The sequence below is a fragment of the Anser brachyrhynchus genome (assembly GCF_964034855.1).
Source record: "Anser brachyrhynchus genome assembly, chromosome: 23".
Taxonomy (NCBI): domain Eukaryota; kingdom Metazoa; phylum Chordata; class Aves; order Anseriformes; family Anatidae; genus Anser; species Anser brachyrhynchus.
Window position 1 is genome coordinate 2,868,802 of NC_137716.1, and position 14,829 is coordinate 2,883,630.

Sequence of the window (14,829 nt, forward strand, 5' to 3'; positions counted from 1 at the left end):
CCCGGGCCCCGTGTCCCAGCCCCAGCCCCCCTGCGGCCCTAAGGCCTCCCCTGAGGCCTGGGCCTAGGCCTTAGGCCTAGGCCCCCTCCTGTTGTCATGGTAACGCGCTCTCCCCCCCCCCCCAGCGCCCCCGCGACGCCACCGCCCCAGGGAACGGCGGGTTGGGCGCTGCGCTGGGGGGCGGGGCGCGCCTCGCGTCTTCCAATAGGAGAAGGGGAGGGCGGGGCAAGCAGAGAATAAGGCGCTCTGATTGGTTGAGGAGCGGAGGCCGGAGCCGTGTTTTGGCGGCTGGAAGGCAGAGCGCTGAGAGGAGGCGTTGCGGGTTGGTCGGGGCGTTGCCAGGGGGATGGCGGCGCATGCCCAGAGCGGCGCGGCGCGGGCGGCCTGGTAAGGGGGAGACGGGGGCCCGGACCGGGGCCGCCGTGGGGCTGAGGCAGGGGTCGCCGGGGGGGGGGAGTCCCGGCCCCTCACGGCCCCTCCTGCGGGATAGGGCGGGGGCCGCTCCCTCCCCTCCTGCCCCCCCCCCCCTCACAGCGCGGGGGCCCCAGGGCCTGTCCCGGGCCCGCCCAGGGCCCGTCGGTGAGAGTCGGAGTCGGGAGGGGCTCGGCCGGGGCCTGCCCGGTGTTAGCGCCTCACTCGGCTCGTGGGGGTCCTCGGGAAGCTGGTACGAGACCTGTGACCCCGAAGTTAAAGCGACGCCCGGTCGTGTTCTAGCGAAGCCCTGCGTTTCGTTAAAAACTTTGAGAAACTCTTCTTTTCTTTTCCTTCAGAGCGCTCCGGGGTTTTCCTTTCCTACATGAAACGTGGTCATGGCAGACCCGGAGTATGTGCTTTGCAAGTGGAGGAAGCGTTTGTGGCCTGCGAAGGTAAAGCGGATGGACAGATAAGGAAAAGTTTTGTGGATTTAGCCTAGAAATGTGGGACGGTAACAGAAGATGTGCGCTTCTGAGCAGCTGCTAATCTGCTGCTGCTTTGTATGTAAGCTGAGACAAAGGTGCCAGTTGTGCTGATATAGCTACCCAGTTAGCGCTAATAGCTTAAGTGAACTACCCAGGTGATAGACATAGTTGTAGGTAGTTGTCCGAAAGCAATTGCTCCAAGTAAACACGTATGTATGTTCTTAAAAAAAAAAAAGCATTAACCTGTAGAGAAGCTGATACTGCAGCCAGTTGCCATGCCAAGTCAGTCTGTTCTGTGCTGTTTGTTCTGTTTGCTGTTTGTGCTGAAAATATCTTGAAGTCCTGCCTGTCCTACAGACGCGCTTGAGAATTGTTAACGTGTGTTTTTCTCTTTTAATGTAGGTTTTGTGCAAAAGTGGAGATGTTGGAAAATCATCCATCGCTAATGCAGAGGAGGCTTCTTTGGAAGTTGAAATACTTGGCTTAAAAGAAAAGTAAAGTATATTTGTTACTGTTTTGTGTTCGCGCTCTGATTTTGTAAGAAAAAAAGTAATCCCGTTATGTGACGATGTGTGGAATGAGTCATTGGCTCACAAAGTGATTAGGTGACTAACCCGCTGCTGCTTAGCTAGGTGGCTGTGTGCTTGTCTCATGGGACATCTATAAACAACACGCTGTTAGCTCAAGGATTCTTTAGATTTTCTTTAAATTTCTCCTAAAATGTTACAGGGCTGTGGGAGGAAACAGTACAAGTTTGTTGCCAGATGAGGGTGTTGCCATGCTGTTAGTAATGGTTAATGTCCTGACGGTTTCAATCAACTTTGTTGCATTTTCAGGGTTAGTGTGAGCTCTGCAGATACAGTTCCACTGAGCGAGGAAGGTATAGAAGATATTGCCTCTAACTTAGGTGAGGATATTTCAAAACACTTTCTGCCTTGTACTGTCTGAATATGAAACACATGCACAACTTCAAGCTGGTGGATGGTCGTTACGTACTTGTGTTTCCTGAGGTGTCTTTTTGCGTTTCTTTTCCCCTCTCTCCATTCAATCCATAAAGCTTGAAAACGGGCCAAATGTTATCAAGGCTAATTTGACTCTTCCACTGTGTTTAACGTTGGAAGAAATAGTGAAAAAACTTGTGTGTATTTGCGTCAATTTAAAAAAAAAAAGCTATTGGCAGCTTGCGCTGTGTGTGTTTTATACTTTACCTCAAAAATCATGGATGACATAAGTCTTAGACAAAAGAAACCGTAAATACGCTTTTAAAGTATCGTATACAAAGAAAGGTTATTGTATTGCATATTCTCCGACAGGTGAAAAGACAAATGCGAGTGAAGTTGTGGATGAACTGAAATATCGCTGTGCTCTTAGAACTGCTCTGGATTTTTTGAGTGAAAATGCATCAGCCAGACAAGTGCCACAGTTAAAAGAGGGAGTGAGTCCTCGGTTATCGCAGGCGAATAATAGGGGATCTCTCTCATCTACCCCCTTACATAGCTGTCGGTCACTCTCCAACCTTAAAGAAAAGTTGGAGCCTGAGACTCCCAAGAAGAAAACAGAGAGAAAAAATAGCCCCAACCTAAAGACTGATATAAGAAAACAAAACCAGAAATGTTTTGTTTTGGAGAAGAGGGCTAAAGCAAATGAAAATGGAACAAAGCCTTCAAAACGTAGGGCTGGGGACTTGTATAATACATCAAACTCAAATGGTCAAAATTGCACAATGCCAGAATCACAATCACTATCGAGACAGAAAAAAGCTAAATCCAGTTTGTCAACAAAGTCCCAAACAGAAAATAAACTTGTGCTTAAGCCAAAGGAGGAAAAAAGTAAGCAAGGACAAAGAAGACCTGGTGCAGGATCACCTGTCCGACTTCCAAATAACCTCCTCAAAGTTCAAGCACAGCCTCTTGCTGAGGACACTTCTCTGCCTGTGACCTGTAAGTCTTACACAGTGGCAAATGTCAGAGGCAGGACAAACAGTAGGTGTCAACCTAAAAGGGTGTTACTGGATTTATCTTGTAAAAGTGCCTCTGACTTGGAGAAGAACATCAGAAATGAGAGCAAAAATCTAGTAAAGCAATTGGGTGGGGGAAAAAAAACGGCGAGTTCGAAACAACTAAAAGAACAAGAGACCAGTGCACCCGTGTCCTCGAACAGAAAAAGGAAATGCAGAAATGGCCCTGAGCCTTCAGCCAGGCCTTCTCACCGTGGAAAGCTTTCTGATGGTTTCCTCTCCCAGCCTGAAGAGGAGGAAAGCAAGGATACTCCACGTGTGCCTGCGAGTAAAGTAAAGGAGTTTCAGCTGTCTGACTTCAAGGAAGATGAAGGTGGGTATGTTGCTTAGGGCAGGGAAAACTTCATTCCTTTTGATTCTTGAGCACTGTTTTTCATCTTTTTGAGAATGTCATAGTGTTTTGAGGGGGGAGGTGTGCTGAACTTTGGGTTTCTGTTAGGCAGTCTCCTGAACTCTTGTTAGAGGGCAATGTGAATCACTATGGCTTTCTACGTTTGTGTATTTCACCTGGTCTGAAAGTGATCGCTACTAACACAGCTAATCACTGTGCTGTGTTTCTGAATGCTGGTGTTTGTCGCTGTTGGCAGGACTGGAATCTTCTGATCTGCCTTCAGAGATCTCTTTCACAGAGAATCTCTCTCACCTCTCAACTCTGGTAGATGAAGATGAGGAGGAGGATGAAGAACTCCCTAGTATTCTATCTCGTCAAGGTGAGGCATGAGTTTGTCTGCTTGAACCTTAATCACTCAAGATTGGTGTGCCTTTTTAGAGTGTGCAATTCTGCCTTGCTGACCAGGTTATGGCAATTCCTGTTAATGAAACCTAATGTTTTCAGAAAATGAATCCAAATTTGTTCAGGCTTGGATTAAAATGCCTTTCTTGGGTGCCCCAGAAAGGCTTTCAGGAACAGAATAAATTGCAACACATTGTGAAACTGGGTCTGAAACTTCAAAGTTCTTATATTCAGAACTGCCTGTGCTGTGTTTGGGCTGGGATGAGGTGTTGAGGGCGTGCAGGTGAGGGGTTGCCACTTTGGTTGAAATCTGTAAAAACACAGAAGCAGAACTCCTTGAGTATCTACTGCGTGAAAGGAGGCTAACGAGGTGGGGTGAGTTAACTGCCTTGTCTGTGTTTCTTTCTAAGAAAATAAACTGTATTTTCTCATCGTAGAGCCACAATTGATTGAGGAAGGGATTTTGGTCTGGTGCAAATGGCAAAGGTATCCTTATTGGCCAGCAGTGGTAAGTAAGAACAGCTCGCCACTTTATCTGAGAGTGATTATTGCCAGGGGTCTGAGGAGGAGCAACTTACCGAACTTGATTTTCTCTTGCCCTTCTTGACTGGTGTGGAGTTGGAAATATTAAAGATCTCTTCTAGAGGTGTTCCTAACTTCAGATGTGCTTGTTTTCTAAATCAGAAACTGAAGCAAAACCAAGGATAGTAACAGAAGTAAACTTATGTATGATAAAAGCAGGTCAAAAAAATGAAATGTGGCCAGTTCACATCTTTATATTTGTGCAGAGGTTTCCTACTTAGCTTTTGTATCCCATATCATTAATTAGTGTGGTTGTACCCTACTCTCAAAAAAAGTGGAAAAGGGATGGGTTCTTGCACACTGACAAAAATGCTCCATTTGGTTCCTTTGCTTTTCTTGCCATTTTTCATATTTATGTGAGGTTGCTCTAAGTGTGGGGTGAGTTCAGTAACACTGATGAAAATGTTCATGCTTCGTAAGGGTATTAGAGCTCTAGGATGCTAACGAAACTTTATCCTTTTAACAGGTAAGAAAAGTGAAGCGGAAACACAGAAAGGCAAATGTGCTGTTCATAGAAGGGAATGTAAATGACAAGAAAAAAGGGTAACTATGCATTCTGATCGGGTGCTGAACTCTGGGTTTCTGTTAGGCAGTCTCCTGAACTCTTCTCCTGTTACAGGGCAATTACAATCTGTTAGTTCTAACCTTGATCTCAAAGGGAGTGACCAAGTAAAGTGAGGATTTGCAGGTGTGGGCTACTTGTTTTACCATGCTGTCAACTGAGGCATGCTAACAGTTGGTGATTATGTGAGGAGTAAAAAGCATAAAAGGCTGAGGACCTAGGTATTGTTTTTTCATGTCTGGGGTAAGCTTCCTGCAGCCATCAGTCTGCCTTTGCATTTGCTTTAAATTTTAAAAATTCCTCAGTTTTAGCTTGTTATAAAATCGAGAACTAGTAAAGCCTATTTACTGAATTCCTTATGAAACCTAGTTTTGGGGGAGGTGTAGAATCACAATGAAAAAACAGCTGCGCAACCTAATTGCCTCTCTTCCCTGTCTTTTTCTCATCAAGCTTCTCAGTATCTCTTAAGAGTCTGAAGCACTTTGATTGTGAAGAAAAGCAGGACCTCATTGTAAGTGTTGCCAGTAACATGCAATTACAAATGTATACAAACATTGGAAAAAGTATTTTAATGCAATGTATAGCTTACCCTGCTGGAGGAGTGTTGCAGCTGACCGGTCTGTTTGCTCACTGTTCTCTGAGAGATGCTCACCTACTAAACAGAATAATTAAATATAATTTGTACTGCACAAAATGGAGAAGAATATGGGAATGGGATCCTCCTGATGCATTTCTCCTCCTTGATGAGGCCAAGAATGCTGCTAAGAACAAGTGCATGTGGAAGGCGGCCAGTTGCTTAGGACTCTAACTGCATTTTCACTTGTGGGTTTTCTACATACAACAAAGCCACTCTCATGGTGCGTAACGGTAATTACAGAAATTAAATTCAAGAGAATGCAGGAAACTGCAAGCATTTTTTTGGTGTGTTACTGTTAGGCATTTTTGCTTACTGGTCCTAGACCTAAAAGCTTCATAAGGCTATTCTTTTCTTGAACTGGAAATGGCCATTGTTTTACAGGACCAAGCCAAAGAAGAACATCGCCAAGAAATTGAGTGGTGTATTCAATTGATCTCTGATTATCGAATTAGAGTAGGTAAGGATATGAGTTGATGTCATCCATTCTGATGTAGATCACTGAAAAAATGATAATGCTAAGGCTGTCGGTTTTGTTTTGTAGGCTTAACTGATCAATAACCCTGTTTTGGGCTCTTTAGGTTGTCATTCTTTTACGGGATCCTTCTTGGAATATTTTGCTGATGATATCAGTAAGTGAATTCATGATGAGATTCTTCTGTATTCCTCTTCTAACAGAAGTTTAGCTGTAATGTTTAGTAATGTGTGTTGTTAAGCATCAAACCTGGTAGGGTTTGATAAAATTATTACGTGCCAATATGCTATAAGATTTTCAGTCCTACAACAAAAGATAAATATCAATTGTTAAAAACAATTGAGTTAGTTATTTCAGATTGTAGCAAGGTTGTTTCAGAGCTCATGTCAGGTTCAATTCCTTTTTTTGTTTTTTTTCTTTTTCCTTCCTTGGTAGGGGAGAAAGGAAAAGAAAACTACCAAAAAAACTTACTTTGCGTGTGAAAGTATGTATACAAGAAAGCCTCTTATTTTATATAACTGAGTGTGAATGATTGTGGCTTTTTCTTTTTCAGGCTATCCAGTTAGAAAGCAGTGTTATCAAGGTTTAGTCCAAATGACATTTCCAAACATAGCAGAAGAAAATCTCGAAGAGTCTTTATCAGAAACTTCACCTCAGAAGCCTTCTAAGAAACTTCTTCCTGACAGAACAAGGGCCGCCAGAGATAAAGCAAATAAAAAGATAGTGGAGTTCATAGTGAAGACTAAGGGGGCAGAAGAGCATCTCTTGGCTATTTTGAAAAGCAGAAAACAGTCTCGGTGGATGAAGGAATTCCTGAATTCAAGTCAGTATGTGACCTGCATTGAAACTTATTTAGAGGATGAAGAACAATTGGACCTAGTAGTAAACTACCTGAAGGAAGTATATCATGAAATAGACACTGAAAATCTCCATCAAATAAATGGAGATAGAATAAAATTTATTTCAGATGTTCTTTTGCCTGAAGTAAGTAAACATTAAACACTGAGTAAAGTTGATGTTTAAATAACATGAGTTATGTGACTTGAGTTTACTGACTATTGACAAATGTGCTTATATGTTGGAGAAAATTAATAAGTAAGGCCCAGTATTCACTGCACATGTCCTGTTGGTACCTACTGGGTTGTGGGTGAGATACGGATCAGGGTAATTCCAAATGCTGATTTTAAGCCACTAGTGCAGAATGTAGAAGCTTTACATGTTACAATGTTTTTAACGGCAAATGGTTGCCATTTGGTATATTTTGATTTATTTCTCTAACTCTACAGAGTTTTTTTCCTTTTGGCAAGGTAGCTGGGCTTTTCCTGGTGGTAGGATTGCTGGCAGGAAGGATTATTTTGCTTTCAGTTATAGTTTTAGATACTTACTGTTTTAGTTGGAACTTTCCTGGGAAAGATACTAGTAAGAATATCTCTCTTCTGTAGAAACAAAATTGCTGTTAAGAATGTCTTATTTTGGTTACAGAAATCTCCTCAGCCTGCTAAAGGACAAGTTTGTATTATTTAACAGGCTTGGGTACACAATGAGCAGTTCCACCCAAGTTTCCAAAGTGATTAGGGAAATCTTATTCCAAAAATGTGCTCATCTACTGAGACAAATCAGTGGTTGTAATTTTGTAATTTAGTTTTTGTTTTGCCAGCATAAATGAGCTAAATATTTTTTTATAGGCAATCATCTATGCGATTTCTGCTGTGGACGACATAGACTACAAAAAAGCAGAAGAGAAATACATAAAAGGACCGTCTGTGAGCAAAAGGTATCTTCTTAGCATTTTCTCTGAGTTTTCCTTATTAGTTTACTGTTTATGTGAAAAAGTGTGAGTAATAAAGAGTTCAATAGCCTTCCTTCTGTAAGGCAAGCTTTCTTGTTTAAATAATAAAGTGATTAAACATGGGAAACATTCTTACAGAGTTACTGTAACTAAAAGCTGCAAAATTTTTAACGCACTCAGATTGTTTTTGCAGCAGAACTTTAATGTATTTCTTTTCAGGGAGAGAGAGAAATTTGATGAAGAAATTCTGGAAAGAAAAAAGTTGAAGACAGAATTGGAATCTGCAGACAGCCTATAAAAAGGGTGGTACAGACTTTCACGTGTTGCACTGGCACTGTATATATTGGAGAAGTGATTATTTGTATTAAAATCATTCTTGCTTTTTAAAATCTATGTAGATATCTTTAAGATGTGATCGTTACAATGCTGCATTACTGTCAGATATGGTTGTATCTTCAGTCCTTGCTGCCGCCTCTGTGTACTGGAGCTGTGCCCTGCTTCCCTTTGTCCCGCCGTGTTGAACTGCCTGCAAGAGGTGATGCGAACTGCAGTAATCCTGCAGCTGTGCTGCCAATCTGGCCTCATCCAGCCAGTGCACTTAACGTGGGATTTACAGGAACACAGCAAGTGTTTTAGAGAGCTGCTCCATGCAGCTCTTTTTAAGTCTTGTGTGAATTACTGACCAAATTTCTGACAAAGGAAGGGCTATTGTCCTCGGAAGAATATGTACTGATAATTTATGTAGCCTTGTATTATTGCCTGGTGACTTTGCTGCTACCTGAATATGCACAGGTTTTCTGCCCAAAAGTGTTTTGGACAGTTTTTTTCTTTTGTCTTAAAGGTGTGGGAAATAAAATTGGTACCTACTCGTGCAATCCAATTCACAATGGCTTTGTTCCTGTTGATAGAACGACCGCAACGTTCAGCAGAAAAGGAATCCAGTGTTTGTTTGAAAAGAAAAAGCCTTTGCTTTTCCATTTTTCTAAAAGTGAACCTATTTTGAATGCTATTTTAAAAGCGTTTGATTGTCAGTGATTTTTTCAGGAACACTTTTAACTGTTTTTATCTGATTTAAATATCAAGTTTAATCAAGTGTTGTTACCTCCCTCAGCTTTTGCTGAAATTCTGACAGACCTTTAGCATAATTGATAACTGTTTAGTGATGGAAGCTCAGTGATCGTTATTTTTGTGTATTACAGTCAAAGGGTGATATACTTGTCCAGTAAAAAAAAAAGGTGGTTTGAAATTAAACGGGAATTTAAATGTGAAATTAGATAATGATATATACTCTGGCCACAGTAATTATCTGAATATATTTTAATTACTTTTAATTACATGGTACCCTGAGACTGAATGTGCACTTGCAATCCTTGTGTTTGCATAGCAAAGTGACATTCGCAAGTACTGAAATCATGTAATAAATACTGAGATGGGCTTTATTTCAGTTTCCATTAGAACTTGTGATGGGGGTAATGCATCTTTTGTACATGTGATAGCCCAAAGCAGTTACAGAACTAACTCCAGAGGTGGGTGATACCTGCGAGCGGAGTTGTCGTGTACAGCTGCTTCGGGCTGCATGAGCTTCTTCCCCAGGAAAAAAAAAATGCTGCTGCAACTACCCATCCTGCAGGCGCTGTTTGTTGGAGGTTCAAAGAAATCAAAGTGGCCTCAGGTTCCTTCTTCTCTGTAACATCCCCAAAGTACTGTTAAGATCCTTTTTCAAACCGCTGCACAGAAATAAACTTCTGCCCCCCCCTTACCTTTACCCAAATCTTCACTTTTCGTAACATCCATCTCAATCTTAGCAGGATGTTTAAAATGAGAACTTGTCTGTGTCAAATCAAATTGCATCCTTCTGAAGGACAGGACAGCTAGCAGTGTCCGTAGAGTTTAAGCACTTTAAAATGTTTACATCTTTAAGAACACTTAACGTCTTGGCATTGCTTATACTACTCTAACTATTCATAGGTTGAGACCAAATTCACTCTTGCAATGTACAGTATTATGTGGTCTTAATTAACAGTGGTGGAATAAAGAAGTGAATCCTCATTAGTTTCATAATACTCTTGCTTGAATGTGTTCATTTATTTCAAACCAATTTTAAGCTGGGGTGGTAAGTGCGTGCAGGCTTCTCCCTGAAACTACGTGCTAGGTGAGGATGGTTTCTGAATATCAGATTTACGGAAACCTGGTGCTACAGCTATCAGTTTCATGTCGTTAAGCAGCACGCAGAAGAAAGCAAACTTACTCTTTTCTAGTATTGTGCTTTATTTAAAGCATTCGCATGTTATCCCTAACAAGGTGTTAAGGGTGCATGTTAAGGGTTTCTGTGTGGTGGATGTGGTTTCCTTCACCTGACCTGCAGCTGTGATACCTGCAACTGCTCTGGCTTTCCTTCAACTGAACTGCAGCCGTTTAACACTCGCTGCGATAATTCCAGCTGCTCTGGGATCTTCCCGAGGAGGAAGCTTTGTGGCGTGATGCATTTACCAAACCCTTGAACCTCTGCGGGTGCAGCAGCGGGGACGTGGAGGCTGCCTGGGGCGGGGCTGTCCTGCGAGCTAGGGTGGCTTTGGGGACAAAGCTGTGCTTAAGGGCTAGTTAACCCTCGGGTTAGTTGACCTTGAGGTTTTCTCTCGCTGCACGAATGCGGGGAAAGCAAAACATAAAATTCTGCCCCCCCAAAAATAAGCTTTCTGCCGAAACCCGGGATCGAACCAGGGACCTTTAGATCTTCAGTCTAACGCTCTCCCAACTGAGCTATTTCGGCCGCTGGCAGCGCCGTCCCCCCACCGCCCCGCCAGGTACCTGGGGGGGTCGGGGGGGCACCGGGGGGGGGGTCCCGGGGGTGGGGGGGGCGGGGGGGGCGGCCCGGTTCGGCCGGTACCGGCCGAACCGGGCCGCCCCCCCCGCCCCCCCCACCCCCGGGACCCCCTCTGGGTGCCCACAGCGGCCTGCGCGGCGGCGCGGTCTCTGTGGCGCAATCGGTTAGCGCGTTCGGCTGTTAACCGAAAGGTTGGTGGTTCGAGCCCACCCAGGGACGCCCCCCCCGATCCATAAACTTTTTATTTATTTATTTATTTATTTACCCGTCTACGTTTTACCGCCGCCGCCCCGCGGAACGCCGCCGCCTTGCTCCCAGTTCCCGGCCGGCTCCGTGAGGCGCGGACCGGGCCGAGGCCGGAGGGCTTAGCGGGCGGCACCGCGCCCAGAGGTTGCCTGAAGGGCTGCGGGCGAGATGGCGGCGCTGGGCCGTGAGCGGGGGACGGGAACGGGGGAGGCAGCGGGAGCGGGGCGAGGCCGGGAGCCGACCCTCTGCGGAGGCACCGGGGCAGCGAGGGGGGAACCGGGACCGGGTGGAGGCCGCTGGGCCTCTCGGCTGGGCCCTGGCCGGGCTGGGGGAGCTCCGGGACTGGGCTCTGAGGGCTCCCGGGCCGGGCTCTGAGGGCTCCCGGGCCGGGCTCTGAGGGCTTCCCGGCCTCATCGAGCTCCCAGCCGGGCTTGGGCTTTTCCCCGGTACCGGGCTTCGGCCGGGGCTGATTTCTCCCGTGCTCTCGTTGCAGGTCTCGGCCTCGCTCGGCGCGGCGTGCTGGCCCTGAGGTGAGGGACGGGGCCGGAGGGCTCAGGGCAGGGAGCTGGGGGGCCCTGCAGCGTCCCCCGTCCCGGCTGGGGAGACCTGGGGGCTGTGGCACTGGGGGGTTAGAGAGCTGGGTGCTGAAACTGGGCCCTTTTCTCTTCATGGTTCTCGTCAGAGCGCTCGATCAGGGGCTGCTCAGCTTCCCGGGGGTGTTTGTCCCTGCAGGGCCGAGGTGCGGGTGGCAGGGGACGCGTGGGCAGGGAGGGGAGGCTTTGCGGCTGTGTGGCAGCGAGCTGCAGTGTTTATTTTATTTATTTTTATTTTTTTTTACAGGCCCAGCGCTGTGACATCTGTTCACACTCAGCTGCTCCATCAGACACCGGCAGCTGACCATGCTGACAGGTAACGCCGCGCTTCAAGGCGGCTTCCTCAGCTGTGTCCTTTCTCCCTCAGCTGTGAAGGGAAGAAATGTTGATTGCCGTAGCTCTTCCTGCATATGCTTGAAAGTCTTTTCCTCACCTCACTCTTAAGGCCCAGGATCGGCTGGCAGGCTGCTGTCAGTCTGCGAGCCCTGGAGAGGAGCCTGCCGGGCACCCTCTGTAGTTTCAGTAGGGTGAACAAAGGACCTCGTCCTGACGCATGTGTCCACAGAGGGGGGAAAAAGAACTGCTGTAAACAGTCTGCAGTGGTAGCAGAGGGTTTGGGATTGTCCGTAAGCAATGCACCGTGGATTCTTTATGGGCTGACAGCTCCTTGAGTCTATGTATTGTATTCTAGAGCAACACTTAATAATCACAGGCTGACACTACTGCGCTGTTTGCTTTTAGTTCTCTCCAAGTCCAGCAAAAGAGCTCAGCTGTTGTCCAGAAAAAGTCCTACGTCCCCTCTAGCAGGGGGGAGTATATTGTCGCCAAACTCGATGACCTGATCAACTGGGCACGAAGGGTGAGTCGCTGAAACTCTTGTGCTTGCTAAGGAGAAATGGTATCAAGTGCTGCGAGGTGCTGGCTGGAAATGGATTTGTGCCATCTGCCAAGGGTAAAAATAGGTTCTAAATTCTTCAGGCTCCGCAGGAAAATAGTCAGGTTTCTCGGCCAGAGGTTGACATTTGGGGTGCTGTGTCAGTGCGGGAGAGAAGCGCTTAGAGGGCACTGCGCAGCAGCGTGGGCTGCCTGTCTGACCAGAGCTGTCTGTTGTTAATAAGCAAAAGGCACGTTCTGGTTTTGTGTAGTCCTCGTGATGAGCAGCCGCTCTATGCAGAGGAGAAGCTGTGGGTTTTGCTCTCCTGTTTAACGGTGAACACTGCTTTCATTTATGATGCTTTGACTAAAAAAAAAACAAACTTAAAACCTTTCTCTTCTTGTTCTGTTTCCTTCTCTGTCCAATTAACTCTGAAAGTCCTTCATTCTGTGAGTCACCTGCACGGGGTTTCAGCTCCCGCTTTCAGCGTTCCCCCCTGTAACCCAGGTCTCTCCTGCTCCAGAGCTCCTTGTGGCCGATGACGTTTGGCTTGGCGTGCTGCGCCGTGGAGATGATGCACATGGCAGCTCCTCGCTATGACATGGACCGCTTCGGGGTAGTGTTTCGTGCCAGTCCCCGGCAAGCTGATGTCATGATCGTGGCGGGCACCCTGACAAACAAAATGGCTCCGGCTCTCCGAAAGGTACGGACGGTGGAGGATGCCTCAAGCGCAGCTGCGTGCACTGCGCGCAGGTGGGAAGCGGTCTGAAATGTCTGTGCTCTGCAGGTCTACGACCAGATGCCAGAGCCTCGCTACGTGGTCTCCATGGGGAGGTAAGTGCCAGGGCATCCCCGTTGTCTTACACGCGATGGGGGAATTCAGGTGTCTGCGCGAGCGGGGAGATGACGGAGGGGAACCCAACCCTCGTTTGTATCTCCAACTCTTTGAATTTTATAAAGAGGACAAAGAGGCTTTGTTATTAAAATAAATAAAGATTCCTACTTGATTAGGAGGAGGAGAATAGCCACTGTCAGATCACTGTGAACTGCGGAGTCTTCCCAATGAAAGATGATTTTTTGTTTTTTGCAGCTGTCAGAGTCTGGGGACTTGTGTACTTCCAGAGTCTCAGAATTCGCATTTAGACTAAAGCGAAAAATATTTCAAAATATTTCTGCTGTGCAGCATAAAATATGAGGTCTGTGGAGCTCTGGCTCCATGAAGCCATGGTGTTGGCTTAGCGGAACTGACATCTTCACCTCCTGGTGCCCCTGAGGTCGAGGTCAGACATTTTGCCAGGGCTCGGAGGGGACAGGATGAGTTCTAGAAACACTTGCTGTGGATGCGGCAAAAAAGGGGGGGGGTTGCAGTGTGGGGAAGGACCCTCTGAACATCTGTTTTTTAAGAGCCGTGAAAATGGTTCAGTTTGGTTTGATTCAACTTGAAACGTGGCTGTGAGCGTAGGCTCTGCCTTCCAGCCAGGGCTCACAAAGAGGACGCAGCTCTGCGTTCAGCAGCCACGGTACAAATCTTGGCATTCAATTACTGTAAAATCTGTAACTGTCAGTGGGCCTCTTGCCTCACAGCAGCTTGGACGCCAGGTTAATGTTTTCCTTTGCGTCCTGCTAATGTTTCACCATGCATTTAACAAAGCCCTGACATCTCTTGCAGCTGTGCCAACGGCGGGGGTTACTACCACTACTCCTACTCGGTGGTGAGGGGGTGCGACCGCATTGTACCGGTGGACATCTACGTGCCAGGTAGGAAAGGCAGCCTCTGCGTGCCACTGCACTAACTCAGAGCAGGAGTGAAGTTAATTTGTAGTTTGAGCAATGGGTCTGAAAATCAGTGGGAGAATGCGAGCCATCTGCCTGTGCAGGCGGGGATTTGGGGTGCGAGAGCTCTTAGGCAGGACCTGCTGGTCGGTGGGACTTAACAGACCGTCGCATCAGTTTCTTTAGAACTGCATTCCTCTTGCTTTTACGAACTCTGCAGCCTGTGACATACACAAAGCCAGAGAGAAATCACAGCCTGCTTTGGGGTGAAACCTGTAGCTTTGTCGGTTCTCCTTCTGGTGACTACATTTCAGTACAGCTGGCAGCCCCACGGGCTTTCTTTTTCCCTCAGGTTGCCCACCTACTGCAGAAGCTTTGCTGTATGGAATCCTGCAGCTTCAGAAGAAAATCAAACGAGAGAAGAAGATTCAGATCTGGTACAGGAAATAGCCTCTTATTTATGACCTACCCACTCACTGCCCACCTGGGGCACCTGCTTGCTTTCTTACGCACAAAACAACAGGTATTGTCACAAGCCTTCCAATAAAACAATACGTGGTTAAGATGCTGTTCTGTCTTTAATGTATCACTTATCTAAAGTGCATTAACTTGTTTGAAAACTGAATTACGAAAAGCAGTTGCCTGAGTGAGAAATGCCTTCCCAGGAGAGGGGAAGCCTGAAACCTGGGTCTTGCAGGCTTTGGTACTGAATGCTTCTTAGGAGCCTGGTGTGCGGGGCTCCCAGCAGCTCAGGACAAGGAGCAGTCACTGCAGAATTACATGTGCGCTTGGAAAGACAAAAATAAATTGCTCAGAGGAAGCAGTTGT

General features: G+C 46.4%; 2 protein-coding genes across 3 annotated transcripts; both read left to right on the forward strand.

Annotated features, from left to right (window-relative positions):
• The first annotated feature begins 255 nt into the window (after positions 1 to 255).
• PWWP3A (PWWP domain containing 3A, DNA repair factor) lies at positions 256 to 9,754 on the forward strand. Of its 2 annotated transcripts, none has more exons than XM_080565826.1 (14): positions 256 to 387; positions 771 to 866; positions 1,302 to 1,393; positions 1,736 to 1,806; positions 2,213 to 3,229; positions 3,504 to 3,626; positions 4,087 to 4,157; positions 4,698 to 4,774; positions 5,244 to 5,304; positions 5,812 to 5,887; positions 6,009 to 6,059; positions 6,456 to 6,886; positions 7,588 to 7,676; positions 7,911 to 9,754. In XM_080565826.1, the coding sequence occupies exons 2-14, from the start codon at positions 810 to 812 to the stop codon at positions 7,987 to 7,989; spliced, it is 2,295 nt and encodes a 764-aa protein (XP_080421952.1). In that variant the 5' UTR covers positions 256 to 387; positions 771 to 809; the 3' UTR covers positions 7,990 to 9,754. The 2 variants fall into 2 exon arrangements, with proteins under 2 accessions (XP_080421952.1, XP_080421951.1); XM_080565825.1 differs by having other exon boundaries at positions 372 to 664.
• Positions 9,755 to 10,814: 1,060 nt separating this feature from the next.
• NDUFS7 (NADH:ubiquinone oxidoreductase core subunit S7) lies at positions 10,815 to 14,564 on the forward strand. Its single transcript, XM_080565848.1, has 8 exons — positions 10,815 to 10,945; positions 11,255 to 11,291; positions 11,602 to 11,670; positions 12,096 to 12,213; positions 12,752 to 12,931; positions 13,016 to 13,062; positions 13,898 to 13,986; positions 14,354 to 14,564. Exons 1-8 carry the CDS (start codon positions 10,930 to 10,932, stop codon positions 14,449 to 14,451), a joined length of 654 nt encoding a protein of 217 aa, XP_080421974.1. The 5' UTR covers positions 10,815 to 10,929; the 3' UTR covers positions 14,452 to 14,564.
• The last annotated feature ends 265 nt before the right edge of the window (positions 14,565 to 14,829 follow it).